The 24172-nt window shown below is 37.2% G+C and overlaps 1 protein-coding gene and 1 pseudogene across 1 annotated transcript in view; one reads left to right on the top strand and one right to left on the bottom strand.

Annotated features, from left to right (window-relative positions):
- LOC144962743 (voltage-gated delayed rectifier potassium channel KCNH1-like) overlaps positions 1–24172 on the bottom strand; it is a 104873-nt gene that overhangs the window by 71982 nt on the left and 8719 nt on the right. The window contains exon 3 of the mRNA XM_078895963.1: positions 21713–23090. Within this exon, the coding sequence (XP_078752089.1) occupies positions 21713–21791 (79 nt within the window). The 5' untranslated portion in view covers positions 21792–23090. The remainder of the gene's footprint in view (positions 1–21712; positions 23091–24172) is intronic.
- On the top strand, positions 1714–2898 carry LOC144963499 (uncharacterized; annotated as a pseudogene).

Consider the following 24172-nt stretch of genomic DNA (forward strand, 5'->3'; position numbering starts at 1 on the left):
CGAGGCTATGTGGAGCAGTGAAGAAGATGAACAAGGGAGGTACTGGAGAGAATGATTTCGAACTGGTAGTACACAGTTTATGTGACCAATCTGCCAAGGATAGATTATGTTCTTGAAAAATATCAGTCACATTGCAGCTGGTTTGTACAATTAATGAGGATTTAACAATCAACTGCCTCTAGATGACCCTTCAAATATCTGCTTATGAAAGGATTATGGTTTGCAGGCTATGGAACATGGTAAGAGATAAGATAAGAAGTACTGAAAATTCGATGAGTCGCTTTGGCAAAGCTTCAATTGATGATTTTGAAACCAGTACTTCGCGATTCATGGCCAGAACAAGTTTTCCTTCTATTTTAGTGCAATATTGGACAACCATGAAAGATAAGATTAAAACATGACGATTCTGGGATTCGATGGCAATGAACACCACAAGAAGATCCACAGACGATCCATGCCGAAAAGGTTGATTTTAGGCAAAGGTCAACCATTGGTCATGGGGGCAAACACTTTGGATATTAAGGCATGGAAAACCACAAAAACACCCATGAACACTTCATAAGGAGGTCAAGTGTAACCTTTGCTGGATGGCAAACTAATTATTTGTCTCTATTGGCAAAATGTAACCAGATCCTTACTATCCATTATAAAGTATGAAAGTTGCTGTGTCAGAGCACTCCGAAATACAATCAGTCATACTGATCATTTATCAGAAAGTGTAGCTACGGAGGAGGATGATATAAATAATGTTTCAGAATGACACTAGAGGTGATTTGTTATAATCGTTTGGGAAACGTGCTATACCCGGTGAGCAGAGAAAAAGTATCGAATGATATTAAATGTAAAACATCTCAACTCCTTGTGCGTTATCGCCATTTTAAGTATATAACTTTGATAGATATATTAAAGTTTCAGTTCAATCTTTTATTGAATTAGAATGGTGGAAGTCTGAAGGCGTCCACAGTAAGAAACGATTACATATAGATAACCCTTCTTTTGTGATGAGAACTGATGCTTCAGGTCATGGCTATGGAGCAATTATGAATGATGTTGCCACACAGGGTATGTGGACGGAAGAAGAGCAGATGGATCACATCAACGTTCTAGAATAAAAGCAGTTTATTTAGGACTTCAATCTTTGTGCAAAGATTTCCAATTGTCACATTCGGGTAGAAGTAGATAATATGACAAGCTGTTTCTTACATTAATAACATGGGGGGAACCCATTCAGTTAAATGCAATGACATCACACGAGAGTTAATTTTATGGTGCAAAACCAGGGGAATATGGATTTCAGCATGTCATATTCCCGGAGTGGAAAATACCATTGCTGATGATTATAGTAGAAAATTATCTATTCATACTGAGTGGTCGCTTAATCGAGCAGAGTTCAATAAGCTTTGTGATCATTTTGGAAATCCAGAAATTGATCTTTTTGCTTCTAGAACCAATTTTCTTATTCCCAAATATATGTCGTTATATCCTGACCCATCTGCCTGTGCCATTAATGCCTTTTATCATTTATGGGCTGGATTTGTGTATTTATTCCCTCCATTCAATATGATCCCCAGGGCTCTACAAAAGATACAACAAGACAAAGTATCGCGAGCGTTGGTGATAGCACCAATTTGGCAAACACAGACTTGGTTCCCCAAACTTATGACTATGCTGATAGCGCCCCGGTCCATCTAAAAGCCTCAAAACACCTATTGACATGGCATCAGACAGGGCAGCTGTGCACCCTTTGTATCCAAAACTAAAGTTGATGGCTTGTCTCTTATCAGGGCAAAAATCCGGAAACAAGGAGTTTCCAAGCACGCCTTAAAAATAATTATGAAAAGTTGGCGTCGCAACACCCAAAAACAGTACAATAGTTACTTACTGAAATTTATCCAGTTTTGTGATGCTGATGGGGTGGACCCTATGAGTAAAAATGTTCAGACTACTATAGCTTTTTTGACAATATTATTTCAATCTGGATTGGGATACAGTGCCATCAATACAGCGAGGTCAGCAGTGTCAACATTGAACGAGACCGGTTCAGATCCGCTAGTGTGTAGATTTATGAAAGGTGTATTTCATTCTCGACCCACTCGTGCCCGTTACACTACTGTTTGGGACATATCTACTGTGTTAAATTATTTAAGATCACTTTCCCCTGCTCGTGATCTTAACCTTTTTATGTTAGGAGCCAAACTTCTTATGCTATGTGCTCTTGTTACGGGACATAGGTGCCAATCATTTCATGCCATGACTATTGAATCATCTTGTTTATCTATTCATGATAGCAAAGCTATATTCCATATTAGTAAATTGCTTAAACATAACTCGCCTTCTAATCCTCAAACAATTATTACACTCCATGCATTAATGAGACAGGCGGATTTGTGTTATGACATATCTACGAGCATACTTGAAACGGACTAGACCACTTCGATCTTCTAATAAATTGTTTATTAGCACCCTTAGCCCTCACTTAGGAGTCTCCAAGGATACACTGTCACGTTGGATTAGACTTATCCTAACCAAGTCAGGAGTGGATACTAACATATTTAAAGCACACAGCACACGATCAGCATCTTGTTCTTCAGCAGCTAAGGGTGTAGAATATGGCATGTACTTAATACGGCAGGATGGAAAAGGGAGTCTACCTTTGCTCGATTCTATAAAAAGCCATTGAATCTCATTCGGAATCTTTTGCAAATTCAGTACTATCCTCAAAACCTGCCCTGCTTTGAAATCTCCAAGTGGCTCCTATCAGCATTAAAGTAGACGGAATAATTAAAAAATTATACGAGTCTTACCTTGGGAAGACGAAGTATGATGATAATTATTCCGTCTCTTAATGCTGAAGGAGTCAATTGCCCTTCCCTCCCTTGCCCTTACTATTAATATGATTATAATTCTATATTGAGTATTATTATCTAATTATTGGTATAACCATTTGCACGACCCGATGATTTTTTAAAGATCCAAACTTCCCAATTATCTTCAAATCAAAAATATTTGTGGCATAATATGGATGCCAAACCTGGTCCCAGAAAACAATCATTTTTGAACATACTAAAAATAAGAGGCCAAATGGCAACAGAAAGAGGAATGATTAATATCAAATTGAAATATCGCATAAGAAGTGTAGCTTTTTGCGAAAGACGAAAACAAATTTTTAACTACATATTTTTTACACGGTACAACACCCTCTAAATGTGTTCAAAGCGTTTTACAAGGGATCTTAATTCCTCGTCCACTCGTGTTCAATTTATGTGTTGTTTGATGCAATGCAAGCGAGCCTACCCTTGTGAAGAATATATCATATGTATTAAAATTGTCCCAACTATTAGGAGCCTCTGCGGTGTAATGGTAGCACGTCTGATCGGTGGTCAGAAGGTCTGAGGTTCGATTCCCAGTCGAGGTCGACTGATTTTTTGGGATGGTTTTTTTCTTGCTTGCTTTGTCTGGTACCTTTCATACACCCTTGTTCAGTTCTTTATCTTACACCGGTGCCTGCTCCTTAATAATTTCTTAATTTGATTTTAAAAAATAATAATAATAAAATGGAACAACTCAAATGTCTTTGTCCTCGTCCTCTCGTATTGAATGTTTGATACAAGCGAGGGTAAAACGGAAGAATATAAGTATTAAAATTGTCCCAACTATGGGGAACCTCTGTGGTATCATGGTAGCACGTCTGACCGGTAATCAGGTCTAAGTAAGGTTCGATCCCCAGTCGAGGTAGACTGATTTTTAGGACGTTTTTTTTTCTTGTATTTTTCTTTCTTGCTTTGTCTGGAACCTTTCATACAACACTTGTTCAGTTCTTTATCTTACACCGGTGCCTGCTTCTTAATTTCTTAATTTCATCAAATTCAACAGCTTCTCCCGTTTCCTATGGATTTTTCGATTGTTGAACAGGACAAGGAAAATGCTGAAAGGGAGATTGGGAAAACGCTGAAAAGATGACATATTCAGTTCAACAATACCCCGGTGCTAACTGGCACATAAAAGTTGCTAATCCGGTGAATAGAGAAGTCTGGGGCTGGGAGTGGGGGTGGGGGGAGGGGGTGGTGGTGGTGGAAGAACAGACAGGTAACAAGCAGAAATCAAATCATGCTGTATCATGTGACAACAAAGTGAAGAAGAGAACAAAAAACGATAGACACTTTTTACATGACCTTTCACAGAGCGTTCTTTACATATTTCACAAATAAAGACTCACTATTACATGTGACTCATTAATTAAATGAAACCGTGGCACGTGTAATGCATAAAAACTTCATTCAACATTGTCATATATAAATCGTGTTATCGATTGTCTCTGTACAATACTACATGTTGGACATATCTTGCCACAGCAAACCATACTTTTTATTGTATTGTCATAGTTTTAATTAGATATTGGAAGACAACAATGGCAATTGACTTAAAATAGAACAGCAGCGGCAGAAATTTTTCCTTCATTATTAAAATACAACGTACATCATAAAGGTCACACCTAATTTGTCTAATTGGCTGACATTTTTCAAACCAACATTCGAGTTCTTATAAGACCATATTGTGATATTCTAACAGTAGGTTGATTGGGGAATATTCTGCCATAGTCTGATTTAAACACTATTTTTTTCTTTTTTTTTCTCCAGAAAACATTTAATGCAAATATCGATATAGTACGATGACCCAACCCTTAAAAACGTCTTTAATCTTAGACTTCCTGTTAAGAGTACAGCAATATCAATCGTATGCATTTGGGGGGGGGGGGGGGGGGGGGGGGGGATGGGGAGTGGGGGGAGGGAGCACTGCATGTGTTTGAATCGCTTTCACCAGTCAGTTTGAGAATATCAAGAGATGCCATTTCCAGACAAATAACAACAACTAATGGAGATAAATCAATACAATGAAAGGATAAGGGTCACGCTGTGACATTTACAATATATTTAAAATATCAAAAGGCAGAGAAAATTTACTTAGGAGGTCGCCAAAAGGTCTAACGGTATGGCAATTAATTCTTTATTCAATAAAGAAACGACACAATCTTCACACACAAAAATCTGTCTTATAAATGTAATTATCATTGCTGTAAATGAATTCTCACTCAATCCATTCTCTCAACTTCCCCCCCTCCCTGTCACACACACACACACACACACACACACACACACACACACACACACACACACACATAAACCATTCAAAGCAACAACGCAAAATCCTTATCTTTTTACATTCGGTTGTTACACCTTTTAGTTTAGTACAAAGATAGAGGACAGAATTTATAAATAACATTTAGAAACTTATAATTGGATTTACATGGTACTAAGCATAAAGAAACTTCTGTTCTTCGATCTGAATAAAAAATTTGTTTTGAGAATAACATGTCATTTACAATGAAAATGTAGAAAAGGGAAATCCTCAAAGAGCTTGCATGTGGGTTGATCATCAATTAAAATAGTCGTAGATAAGGGAATCATTCTGTTTGGTTTGAAGGACGAGTTTTCTGGCCACATTTTAAATACGTGCCTCTCCAGAGTACGGCATTTAACTGGTTAATCCTGTCATTTACGTTATATATATATATATATATATATATATATATATATATATATATATATATATATGTGTGTGTGTGTGTGTGTGTGTGTGTCTGTGTGTATTCCTTAAAATTGCAGCCTTCTAATATGTCATCCATCCATTTACTCATCACAACATATCGATCAATCTCCGGTCTATCCACAAATTAGCGTCTTTCTGTCCATCTTCTTATTCATCAACCTACTCACCAAACACTATTAGATTCCCAGTCAAATCGTCCATCAATCCATCCTCTTGCAAATAAACCTATCTACTTATCCACTGCCCTAGCTATCAGATTGGCAACCCATTGACCAACTAATCGTCTCAATCTAAATCATACGTGAGTATATATAACTCTATCCATTCTCACGAACGCAGCCATCTACTAATTATTTATTAATCCACTTATCTGGCCATTTGTTAATCAATCTTTTGCTAATTATATACACAAATGCAATGACTCAAGTCACTATCCTATCCACCTATCCACTAATATCCATTCACTTTTACATCGTCTCATCCACCATAATATGAAAACAAGAGATAAACAAAAATAAACAAAATGTGTATGGTGTCTAGAATGTAATAGTGAAACCATGAATAAATTGTTAATTGTTAAGTGGATGTACCTTTGTCTATTTGGTTATGCGCGTGAGCCATCTGTAATTCTAAGCGCCGACGATCTATTGAAATGAAATAAATTTTGTATCACAAAGCTAGATGTGGAATCTGGATGTGTAACTGTTAAATATCAAGCTATTGCCATACAACAGCAATTCAATAGGAGTGCATTAGAGTGCAACGGTGTCAAGGGATCTTTATCGGAGAAATAGGTGTGATATGATTTTGCCGGGATGCTTTGCTTGGATTTTGCAAGATTGCAATTTTGACGTAATGAGTTAGAGAAGGAATAACTGGACAACCGCCATGAAACTTATCATATTTGGTATCAAAATAAGCAGAAATTATTGAAGTTTTACCATAAATTAAAATTTAGCCATGCTAATCATTGGTATTTGTACAAGCATTTATTTTAGGAGGATTACCTTTCTTTTGTGCATTAGTGTGTATGAATGATTAATGTTATTTTCTTTTATGCTATCTAATCTATCTCGTACCTACCCATCCATCCGTCATCATTTTACGTACAAAAACGATTAACCCTTGCATGAATTATTCGTGTGTGTGTGTGTGTGTGTGTGTGTGTGTGTGTGTGTGTGTGGAGGGGGGCGGGGCGGTAATGATCTTGCTTTAGAAGAAATATGGAAGTGCCTAAAGTAAAGTAAAGATGGATCCTATGCCAGTGCAATGCTTAACTCTCTCGACCATATTGTACCATCAATATATTTTCATCCATCAATCCATTGAATTCGATAAACATGTTAATAACATGCTTTTCAACACCATTCTTCGATTCACTATTATTGAAATCACCCACGTCACCAAGCCATACATCCACTCATTTACCAAGTTGCTCATGTATCGATCTATTCATCCATCCACCCAACTACCCATCCATTCAGCCATTATTACATTTACATTTCCATCAGCCATTTTAAAAAAAGATTATGAAGGAGTCACGTTCAATAGATAAGTAAACATTCTTTATTTTAATTTTTGGCTCAAACTTTTAAAAAACAAACAAGGGCAGACCTTAAAAGCATGGAATACGTCATTTCTTTCCTTAATTGCTTGATTACTTTGTACATTTTGTATAATTGTTCTTTCTATTTTAGTCCCACTCCAGGAATAAGTGCTAGCTCTTTATCCCGCTTATTTTTTTTTTTCCAACAATCTTTAAAGAACCGAAGTGATGTTGCACGATACTATGTTAGCAATACGTAGATCAATTGTACATTGCAAAACTCTTTTACTTCATCTTAAGAAAAAAGTTAAATCAGTTGATTCAAATATTTAAACAAATTAATCAATATGACATGATAATAGCCGATAGACCCATTGTGTCCTTTGAACATAATTAGGATTATAGCAATCAACACACCATAAGCGTTTTATATCATATTTGCCTTTTTAGTACTTTACATTTATCTATATTGATAATTTGTTGAAGAACACATTAAACAAAATGAATTCAATGCTTTGTGTTCTCTCTCCCCCCCCCCCTTCTCTCTCTCTCTCTCTCTCTCTCTCTCTCTCTCTCTCTCTCTCTCTCTCTCTCTAATTCTGTATGTGTTGGTGTGTATGTGAGTTTATTTGTTTATTCATTCATTATTATTTTAACTCTTATATTTATCCTTTTTGTATTGATATTTAACTAGGAGCAGCCACCGTCTACCATGCTATACAATTTTCAACTCTACATTAAAAGCATTTCCAATCCTTTGTCCAATCTTCAATGCTGTTTTCCTATCACTTCCCGATCTGCTCTTTTTTCAATCCTCTCACGGTTCCTTAAAATGTGTTTACAATTCCCCATGATCTCATGACATACCAATACAGTTAAACCTCCTTTTTCCTTACAAGTGCCAAAATTTGCCTATGAAACATAACAATAGAGAGCAGTCGTCAAATTATAGCATGGCCGTGACAAAAGAAGGAATGCATCTGATATGTTCTGGCTACTCCAAAGTACCTTTCGTTTGGACATGGTTTGGACTATTCTAGGAATGATTAATTAAGAATATAAGACGACCAAATTATCATTTACATGTTCCACAAAGTCATTACACATATCCGAGGAGAGAACACCTTTATTTCTAAATTCCCTTTCACTTACATTTGTATATGAACTGATTGGTACATCTCGACAAGTACTTATTTGCAGGTCTGGTAATCGAACGCAATTATGGGCTTGCTTGATTAATTTTTTTTGTAATGGATAACATTTTGCATCAGTTTGAGAATATTTCCATCACGACCATGAGCCCATAACAATTTGGGTATTTATCAGACCTGTAAATAAAAACACGTCGGTGTATCTAGATATATTTAATCTCATTCTATTTGTATACTTTTGTGCTAATCTCTCATGCACGCGAATCGCTGAAACTGGTAAAAATATGTAATTGTTTCTAGCGCTATACAAAATAACTAGATAGCTACGCGTAGATACCAGATATTTTTGTGACATTTCACATGAAAACAACTCTTTGTCATCGTCTCATTGCGCAATAGATCAGCACGTGTATTTTTATATCAATAATACCTCCCCGTTCAATAACGATGCTGTCTCCAAAACCAACAATCTATCCTATTATGCAATGCGATCCGCTAACTGCTTGGTCATCTGGACCCGATTGTGGTCATGTCTACGACGAGGAGACACGCGTATTAATCAATTTTGGAACATCCGGTTATTTAGTAGTGACAGTATAACGGTTTCCATGACAACCACAAGGCAATCAATGCCGACCATTAATAATATACTTCAAGCTTGTGGTCTCAGTACCTGTATTCTCATGCATGGAACGTTCACCCCCCCCCCCCCCCCCCCCCCCCCCCCCCCCCATCTCTCTCTGTAATCTCTCAATCTTTCTCTCTCTCTCTCTCTCTCTCTCTCTCTCTCTCTGCTCTATTTTCTCTCTCTCTCTTTCTGTAATCTCTCTCTCTCTCTCTCTCTCTCTCTCTCTCTCTCTCTCTCTCTCACACACACTTCTCTACATATCATTCCTCTCTGATTGTGTGTCCTTTCTCTTTACTTTCTGCCGAGTCCTTATATAGAAAAGCTAATTCTATTTGAAATGACAAAATCCCCTTGTGCTTATTGTTTGATTTTATCTCTTTCATGCTCACAACCATAATCAGCTACTAATCAACCTATATCGGTTGGGTTTTTTTTAAGCTATCCTAAAATTTGACACCGTGATTTTTGAAAATATATCTTACAATATCAAACTCTCAATTTCAGGTCTTAATTAAAATAGAAATACCATTTATACAGATGTATTGATGATTTCGATGCAAAAACCGACACATGGGTATTTGACTATCCGTCAAGCAAGAGTCTTTATTTGAATCAGTTACTCTTCGGTCATCTGTTACACTGTACCCGACTGTAAATAGGACCTACCATCTCAATGTGGTTTTATGTCAGAATCAAGTTGATGCCGGATAATTAATTGAAAATCAAAATGATCAGAAATAATTAATTGAAAGAATCGGAAATAAATGGTAATATTTCGATGCTGAGGAAACTTGATTCATTCCAACCAATGAAAAGTGTAATTTGAATCCAGACTTCGGGTTTTGCAACAGTTGAACCCAAATTTTGTATTTTGTCTAAAGTAAGCCTAAATTAAAAAAAAAATTTGGGGCATAAATTTGGTCAAATTGTGTACTTTGTATAAAGCGAGCCCATATTTTCAATTTGTATAAATTAAGCTCATATTTTGCACTTTGTATAAATTGGCCCGAATTTTTAAATTGCCCAATGAATGTCAACATCAAGGTCTACACCGACATAATACTGATTTGACGCGACAAGTCATAAATTAATGTGTATGAGTTAAAGAAGAAGAGAAAGGAGAAAAAAAAATAAACAAAAAGTAACTATCAAAATATCTTTTTCATATCAGAAATAATGACCAATGTGGAGGATTGAAAATCGTTGGTATAAAATCGACCAAGCGTTTATTTCTTCTACAGACGTGCTGTTTGAAAACCCGAGATGGCATGTTAAAAGCCCTCTTGGTTTGGGAGACGTCAGGTACCCTTTAAGGAAATGGCTATTTTCCTTTGGGGTCGGCACGTATTCCGACTTAGGGAGTTACAATGTGGGAAATGTTGGGGTTGAGATGGGTGTTAGGTGGAGGGACTAAAGTTACTTATTTAAAAAATAACATAACCCAAGGATATTACATTATTTCGATATTACTGTATCATTGCGTAGATAGGATGATAGAAAATTATGTATATCGATATACTATTCGGGTTTTTGATTTATCATCATCGACATTATTATTATTATTATTATTATTATTATTATTATTATTATTTTATATTATTATTATCATCATCATCATTATTATTATTATTATTATTATCATTATTATTATTATTATTATTATTATTATTATTATTATTATTATTATTATTATTATTATCATCATTATTCAGCGACATCTATTTGTTTTACCCAAATTAAACAGTCAACTGTTCCTTGATTACCCGTATTGGGTACAGAAAGGACTATCTGTAGAATGGCCATCCTGGTCAAACACTTTTGTCTCTGTTTGGACATCTTCATCGATAATTCTAACCCACTTTGGAACATCTCCATCAGTAATACCTTCAATTTTTTTATGGATGTTTGCTGCTGCAACAGAGCGCTATTTGACTAGAAGTAGAAGTTCATTACGTGTCACTATAATTTTCTCAACAGCGTTGTCTTAGTAAGGTTATGACGTCACTCAATTATGAGCCCAATTTATGACGTCGCATGAATTAGGTGTTGCACATGACTGTAGAAGTATTGTTTGAGAGTACGTGTATGACAAACGGTACTTAAATATCAGCCCATCCCCGCACACCCGCACCTGATTTTAGTAAATGTTGATGATATTAATGGTTGTCATAAATAATTCTCATCCACATTGTCAACAATTTGTTTTTATGTAAGATGAGCCGATCCCTACCACCAACGATTTTATTTCCTATAAGAGCAGACAGGTTTTGAAACACCAAACATCGAATAGTAAGTGCTCGTTCTCTATCTAAACAAATTAAATTTAAAAATCGATATTTTTGTTGTCGGTAGCAAACGAACCCGGCATATCGCTAAATTTAATTGAATTTCTTCGATGTTTGAATTCCCTATCTCATTGCAATTATTGCTTTACTCGGTTTCTTATCGATTTTACAATTACGTCGTTTTATTACATCGGTAAGCATCGGCAAAGTATTGCTATGACGGTCGAGGTGCGATTTGTTGCCTTTGTTGTCAACACACACACACACACACAAACACACACACGCACACACACACATATATATATATATATATATATATATATATGTGTGTGTGTGTGTGTGTGTGTGTGTGTGAGTATAAATCGCCATCAATTTCAATTAAATCTATTAATATCGTTCTTTAAGAGCTTTATATGGAGACCATAGCCAACAGCAACACTTAACATGTAGGGCGAGACATGATGCCTTTTAGGCGCCATTACAACTTTTTTTTCCGACAGAGACAACGCTCTCAATGGACAGGTACTCATTTACTCCTGAGCACGATCAGAGAATGTGAGTAAAGAGCCTTTTCAACGGATCTACTAAGAGCAAAATTGACTGTCTTAAATTTTAATTATGTTTATTTGACTTTGACTGGACAACGAGAGGGACAATCGAGGAAATATCCTCTTTGCTCAAAAACGATCTTCTGATTCCTATCTAAACAAGAATACTATGTTTGGGAAAAGCCCAATAAATACTTTACCGAATATTTAATGGCGCTTTAGATTTTAAAACTGCGATTGTTGACAGGCATACATTTGAGCTGAAAAAATAATGATGTACGTTTTCTGATCGTTGAAAGCGTTTTTAAAGGAATAAAGTCAACTTAACAAACAGGTTGTATGAAAAGTCTTTCAAGACAATGGGCATAGGAATATTTGAGCATTTATAGAGAGCAATTTCCACTTAACGTAATCAAAAGTGTTTACAAGGATTCCCTAGCCCTCAGCAACATTTTCTTTCGACAGGGAGAACGATTATACGGCCAGATAATTATTTTACACTTGAGTAAGGTTAGAGAATGTGAGTAAATAGCTCTTTTAAAGGACTCAACTATGCGTCGCTAAGAGCGGAACTCACACCCAGGACCTGCTGACCCAAGGCTAGTGTCATATCAATAAGACAACATAGTCTCTCAAGATATTACAAGCCATTTCATATCTTTGCAAGTCACACTGCATTAAAGGCGAGGATGGGCGAGTCGTGGAGTCCCGTTCAGTGTGAAATGATCACAGCTTTAAAATTCCAAAAACAATTAGTATGGCAGCACCTTCTGATATTGTCTCCTTTTGGCAGTAATGACATCGAAATGCCACACGCCAAGGTTTGCAGATCAACTACGTACCCTGAGGGAGTTTTACTCTCAAGATAATCCTCTGGGTCTTCTGGGCGCTCTTTTTTCCCCCGAAGGAGAAGGTCTCGTTGAAGGATCGATAGAACTTACGCCATGGTCATGAACCGTTTCTAAAGTATATTCCTAAACCCCTCCACTATTTAATGGGCTTGGCCACTAAAGGTTTGCTGTTTTCCATTGGTGAGGGGGGGGGGGGGGGCATCTTTTTCTGCTACTCTGTATTGTTCACTTGGCATGATAATTATTTTATATCCACCAGAGAGAGAGAGAGAGAGAGAGAGAGAGAGAGAGAGAGAGAGAGAGTAAGGATAGATCGATATACAGATGGATAGTCAAATAGATATATAGATACGAACGTGGATATATAAATGGAGGGATACGTTGGTCTCTAAATTAACGAATAATGAGTTTAATTTATAGGTAATAACCGATAAATGTGTAAAGTAAGGTAATTTTATTAAAGTGGCTCGTGCATTTTAAGATAATTGGAGTTAGTATACGACTTTGATGTAATTCAAACACTAAATTGTAAACGTGTTATTATGCTGTTTATCTACCTTATTAGATGATTAATAAAAATAAGCCTTAAACATAGTGTTAAGTAAATTAGACGTGCAGATAGGTCTATAGTGCGTAAGATGAGAACTCTAAAGAGGTATCAAGATGAATTACATTATTATCTTTATTTGTGCAGGCAAGCCGCATGTGCCCTCGTGAAAGGAGTTGCCGACAGTTTTAGAAATAATGAACTGATCGAACATGCGAGTGACAATGAGAGGAAGCGTGATCTCTGTGTGATTTTAAAAATCTTTGGTGTGACAGTGACACTCGTATTAGGACCTGGTGGTCTGTACCTGGTTTGGCGTGGACGGCGCAATATTGAGCCCTGGGAAAGCTCATTACTAAAATTCTCTTTGAATAAAAAATCCGTACTTGACCAATGACATTATTACTGCCTAAAATAGAATTGTAATAGTTACATTTTCAGTATTGTTGCTTGCTTGGGACCCCTTGAACAGCATTTTGAGCCCATTTTAGTGAATATTGAGCTATGCAAAGGCTGAAGCTAAAGTTTTTAAAGGCGAAGTTCCGGGTCTGACAGTTTTCGACAAGACGAGGGCCTTTTTAATCGATCGATATTTGAAGGACGAGTTTTCTGACCAAAATTTTAATAATAATAATAATAATAATAATAATAATAATAATAATAATAATAATAATAATAATAATAATAATAATAATAATGCTGAAAACTTATATAGCGCTATAACTCCGAGACACCAGACTCTAAGCGCTTAAATTACAAATTACTTTGGCTGAAACATACTCATTCACACACACAAGCACACACACACACACACATACACACACACACACAACACAACACACAACACAAACCAAACCTATCTTGCTTCTCATACCATCTACTAAAATCGAAACAAATATGTTTTAAGCGAACGTTTAAAAATAGACAAAGATTCTTTTTCACGAATGCTCTGCGGTAAGGCGTTCCAAATAGAGGGTCCGAAATGAGAAAAGGATCTCATTCCAGCATTTTTCCGAATTCGAGGGACAACTAGTTTTGTGGAATCACTGGCCGAACGTAAGGGGCGGGGTTTTGAATATCTTTCAATTAGTTCTGAAAGGTAGGAAGGGGCAGTACCTTCAAGACAACGATACACTAAAACACAAGCTTTGAATTTAATTCTTTTCCCAACAGGCAGCCAATGCAGGTCATGAAGTAGAGGTCCGGCAGAGTCGCACCTACGCTTCATGAATACTAGTCTGGCAGCGCTGTTTTGGACAATCTGAAGACGTTTCAGATTGTATTGCGAAACGCCAAACAACAGAGCATTACAATAATCCAATTTCGATAGTACGAGGGACACAACCAGGTGCTTGGTCACCTCCTCAGATATGAACCGTCTAATGGAAGCAATCTTTTTTAGTTGGAAAAAGAGAGATCTAACCAAATTATTAACCTGATGCTGCATCGACAGTCCAGAGTCTAAGAATGTGCCAAGGTTTTTCACTTTGTCAACAATTTGAATAGAGGCATCACCCAACTTCAAATCTGTTTCACTTTTCCACTTCCTGTTCCCCACATACAGCACCTCCGTCTTATCATCATTCAGTTTCAGTCTGTTCTCATTCATCCATTTCTTAACACTTTGGATACAATTTTTACTATTGGCTGATACTTCTTGTAAATTTCTCGTATTGGAAACGCAGTACAATTGCGTATCATCAGCGTATTGATGGTAAGACAGACCAAAACTTCTGATGATTTTAGACAGAGGGCCAACGTACAAAACAAAAAGAACGGTCCAAGTACTGAACCCTGGGGAACCCCACAATCAAGAAAGATTTCCTCCGATCTATATTCATCCACCGTAATAATCTGTTTACGATTAAACAAATATGACCTAAACCAATCAAGCGCTGCACCAGACACGCCATAAGTAATTTCAAGACGTTTGAGAAGAAGATTGTGATCAATAGTATCAAAAGCAGACGATAGGTCAAGCAAATTCAGCAAAGAACATGAACCATTGTCTATAACAGAGAGGAGATCATTAACAACCCTAACAAGTGCGGTTTCCGTCGAATGATGTTGCCTATAAGCAGACTGAAATTTTTCTTCAAGACAATTATTTTTAAGATGAGACAGTAATTGTTTCAAAACAAGCTTTTCTAAGATCTTAGAGAGAAAAGGAAGATTAGAGACAGGGCGATAGTTTTTTAAGTTCTCTTTATCGAGATCAGGTTTTTTCAAAAGGGGTTTGACATGAGCAACTTTGTAAATGTCTGGTACAGCACCTGACTGCAACGAATTATTAACAATACATGTAAATGGTGTTAAAATTACATCAATGCATTTTTTTTTAAATGGCAGTATTTAAGGGGTCTAAATCACAACTTTTAGTTGGAGACGACATAATGCAATCACATAAGTCAGCTTCAGTAATCTTTGAAAAATGTGTTAATGAATCACCATGAAACGTGTCAAAGTTGTATGGATCGATTCAGACGAGAGTTCTTTCCTGATGGTATCCGTTTTTTCTTTAAAATATTGACCAAAGCGAGTTGGTAGATCTGCACGATCGATTAAAGATGGGAGAGCTGGTTGCGTCTGTTGTCCCAGCAGTTCCTTGGTCAAGGCAAAGAATTGTCTCGAACGTCCCACGTTTTTGAGGCTTTCTTCATAGAATTTCTTTTTGGCCCTGAAATTGACGGCTTTTGCATCATTTCTAGCCGCGATGTATCGCTTCTTATCGACAGCATCTCTGGACTTGAGCCATTTTCTTTCTGCCCGCCTCCTGGCTAATCCATTCAATTTTATTTCGGTATTATACCAGGGTGCTTGACGTCTCACTTTTACTGCTCTAGTTGTTAAGGGAGCATGCTTGTCCACCGTACCAACAATTGACTCGTGGAGACCATTCGCATCATGTTTATTTTTAACGTTATGGTCAAGGTCTTGTTTAAAAATGTTCATGTTTATATTCTTCAAATTACGAGATGTTATCATCTTTTTTATTTCGTGCTTCATTGGAAATAAAACGCAAAACACAATTAAATGATGGTCAGAGATTAATTTATCAATATTGAGACAGGTGAAGAGAGAGAATGTTCAATGTCTGTAATGACATGATCTATTGTGTGGCCATGGTTGTTTGTAGGACCGCTTACAAGTTGAATATAGTTGTTTGTGTCAATAAGCTCCCGAAATACTTTCGATTCATTTTTGTTTCCGAAATAATCAATGTTAAAATCACCCATAAAAATATTATGCTTTTTGTTAATGGATTGCATAGACATAAATTCTCCGAACTCAGATAAAAAATCAATTGTTGATATTTTGTTTTGTTGGCTTGGTGGTGGGCGGTAGACACAGTGACCCCCACCCAGTAGTGATTGGGAAGCTGGGTCTGTTAGATCTGGCGGGAAGTGTTTTGCGATAGACGTGCCTTATCCGAAGGGTAGCAAGCAATTGCTATAGTCCGTTCCACGCTATATTAATCGGGACAAACTCTCACTCCATATGCCTTATGGCTATGAAGGACTGCTTTTTTCTGTACAATGAGTAGACACTCTGATCAACCTTAAACTAGGAACTGTAGGATTGAAATAGCTTTAAAAATAAATGCAAAGTGCTTTACCAATCATCAAAATTAGTAAAACTCTCTTTGGACGTTACATTTTATTGTGATAAAAATCAATGTTTTCCGGTTGTGTATTCAGGGTTCCTACATCAATTCCATTGTGAAATTCAAGGTTTTCAAAGTGAATTTTAACATAATCAAGGGCTAAAACAAAGAATTATTCCTAAGTTTTTCCACTTGTAGAGACAACTCAACTCTTGGGCTGCTGCTTCCACAGAAGTGCAAAGACCCCAAGTTAACTTTCTTTAATTTTGTCTGCTATTTTTATCAGGATCTGAAATCTCATTCACGAGTTTGGCTTTTTTGACTTTGTATTATCGCCTATTAGGCGTGTGACGTCCCGTTCTAAATGTTACGTGTTGCTGTCGGTCATAAACCCTTTGTAAAACAGTTTGAGCACGTTTAGTGGATATTGCTCTATATAAAAACTCAAGAAAAAACCCCGAAAAAAAATCACCCCAGCTTCTCTAAAGTATCCTCTCTCTCTCTCTCTCTCTCTCTCTCTCTCTCTCTCTCTCTCTCTCTCTCTCTCTCTCTCTCTCTCTCTCTCTCTGCTTTTCCTCTTTCTAATCTTTTCATCATCCCCCCTCAAAGAATTGTCTATAGGTAGCCCTTGTGGAACTTACTGAGAAAAGCAGAGCTAGCGAAAGATCAACCATCTCTTCCCCTATTTTCACTCCATTATTGTCACACCTTCCTTATTCCCAGATTCACTATCAACTAATGCCCACCCCCATCGTGTCGGGTTGACGGGAGACGTCAATTTGAAGTTTGGCTCACACGAATTTCAGAGACAACTCGGAAAAATGTCAATGCCAAAACAGGAATTTCCGCATACAATGAGGACTATAACAATCCCAAATACCTTTTTAAAAAAAATAAAGTAAAGCTCCAAAACAAATTTAATAGTGACATATAAAATGTAAAAATAAATGGTAGCGCTGATGGTAATGATGATAATATGGAGGTGGATGCTGTGGTGGTGGTAGTAATGATAATAATGATGATGTATGTGGTGGTGGTGGTGATGGTGGTGGTGGTGGTTGCAGAAGTGATAGTTGTGATGATGATATAGTCGTGATGGTTGTAGTAACGGTAAGTGATGATAATGATGATGATGATGATGATGATGATGTGGTGGTGGTGGTGGTAGTGATATTGTGTTAGAGGAGGTTGTAGCAGTGATGTCATGATCATTTAATAGTAGTTGCATTAATGGTGATAGTGGTGCGGTGATGAAGGTGCTGTTATTGTTAAAGTAGTGGTGGTGGTAATTATGATGATGATGATGATGATGATGATGATGATGATGATGATGATGATGTGACGGTTGTAGCAGTAATGGTAGTGATGATGACGATGATGTGGTGGTGGATGTTGCACTGAAGGTGGTAGTGATGATGATGTGATGGAATTGGTATTGGTGATGTTATATGTTATTGGTAAGTGCAGGGATGGAAAATTGAAACAATTATTGAGGCCAAAGAATTCACTCAATTGTCTACTTTATGTATTTGTGTGTGTGTGTGTGTGTGTGTGTGTGAGAGAGAGAGAGAGAGAGAGAGAGAGAGAGAGAGAGAGAGGTAGAGCGTGTGTGTGCTTTTGTTTGAGTGACTGTGTGTGTGTATGTGTGCGTTTAGTGAGAGAATGAGATGGAGAGAGAGAGAGAGAGAGAGATGGAGAGAGAGAGAGAGAGATGGAGAGAGGGAGGGAGGGAGAGAGAAAGAGAGATAAAGACATGTTTGGGGGGGGGGGGTTTCAGGTTAGGTGTTAGATCGCATTTCATTTTCTTCTAACCATCTAAAACGCTGCTTCTACCAAATACCTGATTTTTATAAACTTTCGCAATGTGTTTAAATGTTACTCGGGATTTCTTTTTCGAAAACAGGAAATTCAATGACAGCTTCCTGTCGTTGACGGACATTCGTGGGGTCAGCCATTTCATTGTGAATTGCCATAACTTTGTAAAAATTTGACAGAATTGAAATTTTCAACTTTTGGTTTAAAGAGTACATGTGTAAGTTCAATTGAGCCAAATATGATGTAACAAGAAAAAGAAATGAACTCAGCAGGACATTTATCCCATTACTTTTGACTCACCCTCGTAATTTTAAGTCTGATATTTCGGAGTTATAGCGCTCTTTAAGTTTCATTATTATTATTATTATTATTATTATTATTATTATTATTATTATTATTATTATTATTATTATTATTATTATTATTATTATTATTATTATCACAGGAAATGATTTTGAAAATAAAAAACTAACTGAAAAGGCTAAAGAACTGAATAATGATGATGATGATGATGATGATGATGATGACGATGATGATGATGATGATGATGATGATGATGATGATGATGATGATGATGATGATACAATATTGTTCTCTCATCCGTTATTTTCCCTGTTGTAAATGTTTGAGGTAAACCAATCAATGTACATCCGTTTACGTTCTTAATAAAGAAGCAAACTAGCACGTTTTATTCAATGGTCTTGGGGACTATCTACAATATCTCCACATTCTTCTTACAACTACCAAGGGTCATTATTTGACAGAAGACGTGATGGTTCTATCACCCAGGTATTGGTACTTTCAGGGTGTGCGTTTGTATGCGTATGGAGAATTCGTGTATTTTCCTTCAACAAGATTTCTTGATTTATCATTGCAGCCGAAAAGGGAAGAAAAGTGAGATGTCAAAAAAAAACTGGTGCCTTTTTCATTGGAATACTCTTCAACAGTCGTAACGTCACTTCCTTCCTAATGACGCATGGTAACTTAGTAACACTGGCTCTAAACTATCGGAACAATGGCGGACGCCCGGATAAAATATTTCTCCGGCGAGCATAAAAGCGTATCCAGAGGGTAATTTTTTAAAATAATTTGATCATGTTTTGACTTTTACACATTCTGATCACAAGACATATGAAAAGTTCTAGCCAGTATGAAGAATAAATAGTACCGAATTTCTTTGTTTAGAACCAAGATGGCCGCCGTTGCCGGCCGGCGTGACATCAGACTACTGAATCCACAATTGGAAAACCACTCTTCCTCGAAATTAAATATCTACATACTTTGTGTAAATGTTGTCTGGTTTCAGATTGATGGTATCTTATTTTCTAGTCTAAAGATATTATATGCTGGTCGTTATTAAAGATAATCCATCCTCGCTCTTTTACGTCCCGAAATCCTAATAATGTCTATACCTGAGTGTTTCAAAAGGCACCCTCCAAGCCAGGCTGCTTTTATTTAGTTAAAAAAAAATAAAAGCCGTTTAAACAGAAGGCAAAAACAGAGCGTTGACTTGTTTAAGGTGACGGAGCAGTTTTGCATTAGGTAATGATAATGGTAGTAAATTTATATAGCGCCTTTTGCCTGAGCTCGAGACGCATTTTCAATAAGTTATAGGCATTTTAAATACGCGATATCTACTACACATATTATTGGGGAAAAACAAAAAAAAAAAACAAAAAAAAAAACCCCAAACAAATAAACACACGCACGTCACATACAAACACACACACACACACACACACACACACATATACACACACACACACAGACACTCACACACACACATGCAAACCTATCCCAAGTATTTTTAAATAAGTGTGTTTTCAAACGTCTTTTAAAATCTTAAGTCTAGAAATAAAATAATATGAACATTTCCACTGATTAACCATGTTCGATGCTTTTCACACTGGTTAACTTATTTTCCCAACAGGTCATATGGAACCATATTTCCATTTCAAACAGTATTTGTCGCCAGATAGGCGCCCTAGTAGCGAGCTTCACGGACGGAGGAAAGGTGTTTTAGGTTTGTGGTCCAAATTTGGTAAAATATCTATCACCAGACGTTTTAAATGGGTTTTTGGGTGGTTAGCAGTTTGGAATTTTGGGATCTGAGCTTGTGAAATGGTTTACATGGGACCAACAGATCTTAGCTGATGAAGAGGATATTAGAAGTCAAGGATGTGTTTTCAACCCTGGGCCTCATTCCTTCCTCAGAGAAGGATAACGATCAAATCCTGGAACCTACTGTCGGATCTAGCTTTTACCAAGAAAAATTCTCGCTGCACAATATAGAAGTTTTGGGGTAGTAAGTAAAAAAAAACAAACAATTTTCGCGTCAGTGAGGCCCGCATAAAGTACTCGTCACTATAACAAGAAATGAAGTGAGTAGGGAAGTGCCAGAAGACAACAGAGAATAAAAATTCGCGGCGGCGATGGGGGCTCAAACCCGCGATCTCACTGACTGTTACGACAACTCCACCTGGCCGGAGAGAGAGAGAGAGAGAGAGAGAGAGAGAGATCGTGACTCTACCGTATGAGCTATCCACGACCGGCCACTTTCCTACTCACTTCATTTCTTGTTTTTTATCAACATAAGTGCCTGCTCCATTCACTTTTCTGAGTTAATCGTCACCTATAACAGTTGGATACGAATCATCAAGAAATGTGGATACCGCTAAGCTACCCAACCAGATTACCCTGATGGAACGAATATCAATCAGATGGCTTTTGCTGCCATCACATAAGGATAAAAATGAATTTTTTAAAAAAGAAACTAAAAACAAACAAACAGACAAACAAACGAAAAACATTTATATAGAGCAATATCCACAAAAGCACTTTACAAGGGATCCCAAGCCAGCAGCAAAATTTGACACGTAGGACAAGACATGACATTGCAATTTTTTGGACATAGACAACGCTGTTAACGACCAGGCACTCGTTTTACACCCGAGTACGGTGAGAGAATGTAAGTAAAAAGCCCTTTTCAAGGACTCATTTGCCGTTCAAAGGGGGACTCAAACCCTGGACTTTCCAATCCGAAGGCGAGTGTAATACCACTAGACCACAAAGCCGCACAACTAGCAAAACACAACAAACAAATAAAGAAAGAAAAATAAAGACGACTTACGTTGTCCGTTGGATCGACGTATGATGTTCTCCAAGAAAGTGTTTTGTGGGGCTACAAGCCCCCTACGTGCCCCAGGCATGATTGGGCTCCTCCTGCCTCAAGGCTTATTGACTGTTTAGTTGTCAGTTGTCAATAAGTGAATATCTGTTTAAGTTTCGACAGGGGTGGGCGTTACAGGTATCCATTTGTTTGTAGCAAAGGGTTGCCTCTGGGTCTTGGTTCCCCATCATTTTGTGTATTTATTTGAGTTGCCTCTACGAATATGTACGTGTATGCAAATGTTTGTATGAGCGTGTGTGTATTTGTGTGTATAATCCCAAATGTGCTTATGTATAGTGAGAGGTGCCAGAAGCCGAATCCCCAAGGAGATGAAGGGCTAACTCGCCACGTCCTACAGTGGCCAGAGGTGTCATATTCAATAATCCAGACTATCTTTGAAGTGGTTACCGATCCAACAATCCAACCCCCTTTATTATCACGTAACGAATGAGGCCGGAAGTCAGTGACCTTTAGAGTGGTGACGATTGATAATTACAGCGATGAGAGTGGGCGTGATAACGCTGGGTGATGACGGTGATGTTGCTGCTATATTGGTGAATAATTTATCCCTTTGACCACATTTTGGTGGCTAGTTTCCAAATAAAAGACTGTATACTGTGTTTTCATGTTTGAAACGCACAATGCATTTAGGTCTGTAGAGTAACTGTGCCACTCTCCTGGGCAGAGAAGATTTTTTTAGAAGTACCAAGTCGTGCAAAAAATGAAATGGCCACTACTTAGATTCACCGCAGATCATGGCGCGATGAAAACTTTAAGGTGTAAATTTTTAAATATTTGGTAAATTCTAGAAAAGAACGTGATTATATTTCTTTCTTTCTTTTTAGAAAATTCATGGTCTCATGTTGAGTAATAGTTTTTAAATCAGATTTCACATTTTAACTGATTTGTTTATCGTTAGATATTATGTGGAATTTTTATGTTGCATGAATGAAAACTGTAACCGCACAGTACTTCAGATGAATATTGTGTTGGGCGGTCTCTCAATCAATAACATAATGTTGAAAAATGGTGCATTGCTTTCCAATTCAAGACCACTCCTTAAATGGCTTTAGTAGGTGTTGATGAAGCTGATGGAGACTTTGTGAGGATGACTTTACGATGAGAGTGGTATGAGAGTGTTATTAGAGTGTCGCAAAAAGCGGCAACAAAATCCCCCAGACCACGGCACTGGTTTCCACCACATCATTATCAAGAATTTAATGACGATTTGGTGACAGAATTCAGTTTTTCAGGTTGTAATATTAACTGTATGAAGCCAGGGAGAACTGAAGACCGCAGTCATCATGGTGAGAATCACTGTGATAGTTGAACCTTCGACCTGTGGATGCAAAAAAAATCATTTAGAAATTAACATTTTCTGTTTAAAAACATGGGATCAAAATGGATGTTCTTTAACTCGGTTTTGAACTAGATAGTGTGTTTTCACTGAGTAAATTTAACTCTAAGCTGTGCATGGAAACAAATAATGATATTACTGTGGAGTACAGACCGTGAAATGACCGGGTCAGACATAGGGAGTCTGGCCTAGGATAACTGGTCATCGCCACATAGTGCTAGTCTTATCGGTCGGTTTGTGAGCCTTGTAGGTACTAGAAAAAATGTGGCGGCGGTTATGTTATTGGAGATGGTAAACACTAATAGAAAAAAAATTGGCATCATCATCATCATCATCATCATCATCATCATCATCATCATCATCATCATCATCATCATCATCATCATCATCATCATCATTATCCGTAGCAGAATATTAGTAGCCGCCGTAGTAGCAGAAGTGGAATTAGTAATAGTAGTAGTACTATTACTACTACTACTACTAGTAGTAGTAGTGGTAGTAGTAGTAGTAGTAGTAGTAGTAGTAGTAGTAGTAGTAGTAGTAGTAGTAGTAGTAGTAGTAGTAGTAGTAGTAGTAGTAGTAGTAGTAGAAGTAGTGGTAATAGTTGTGATAGTAATAAAAGTAGTAGTTGTGGTAGTTGTGGTGGTAGTGGTAGTAGCAGCAGCAGCAGTAGTAGTAGTAGTAGTAGTAGTAGTAGTAGTAGTAGTAGTAGTAGTAGTAGTAGTAGTAGTAGTAGTAGTAGTAGCACTAGTACTACTACTACTAGTAGGAGTCGTAGTAGGAATAGTAGTAGTAGTAGTAGTAGTAGTAGTAGTAGTAGTAGTAGTAGTAGCAGCAGCAGTAGTAGTAGTAGTAGTAGTAGTAGTAGTAGTAGTAGTAGTAGTAGTAGTAGTAGTAATAGTAGTCGTAGAAGTAGTGGTAATAGTTGTGATAGTTATAAAAGTAGTAGTTGTGGTAGTTGTGGTGGTAGTGGTAGTAGCAGTAGTAGTAGTAGTAGTAGTAGTAGTAGTAGTAGTAGTAGTAGTAGTAGTAGTAGTAGTAGTAGTAGTAGTAGTAGTAGTAGT

Source organism: Berghia stephanieae, chromosome 1 (assembly GCF_034508935.2).
Source record: "Berghia stephanieae isolate SIO BIC M18660-M18661 chromosome 1, UCSD_Bste_1.3, whole genome shotgun sequence".
Lineage (NCBI taxonomy): Eukaryota > Metazoa > Mollusca > Gastropoda > Nudibranchia > Aeolidiidae > Berghia > Berghia stephanieae.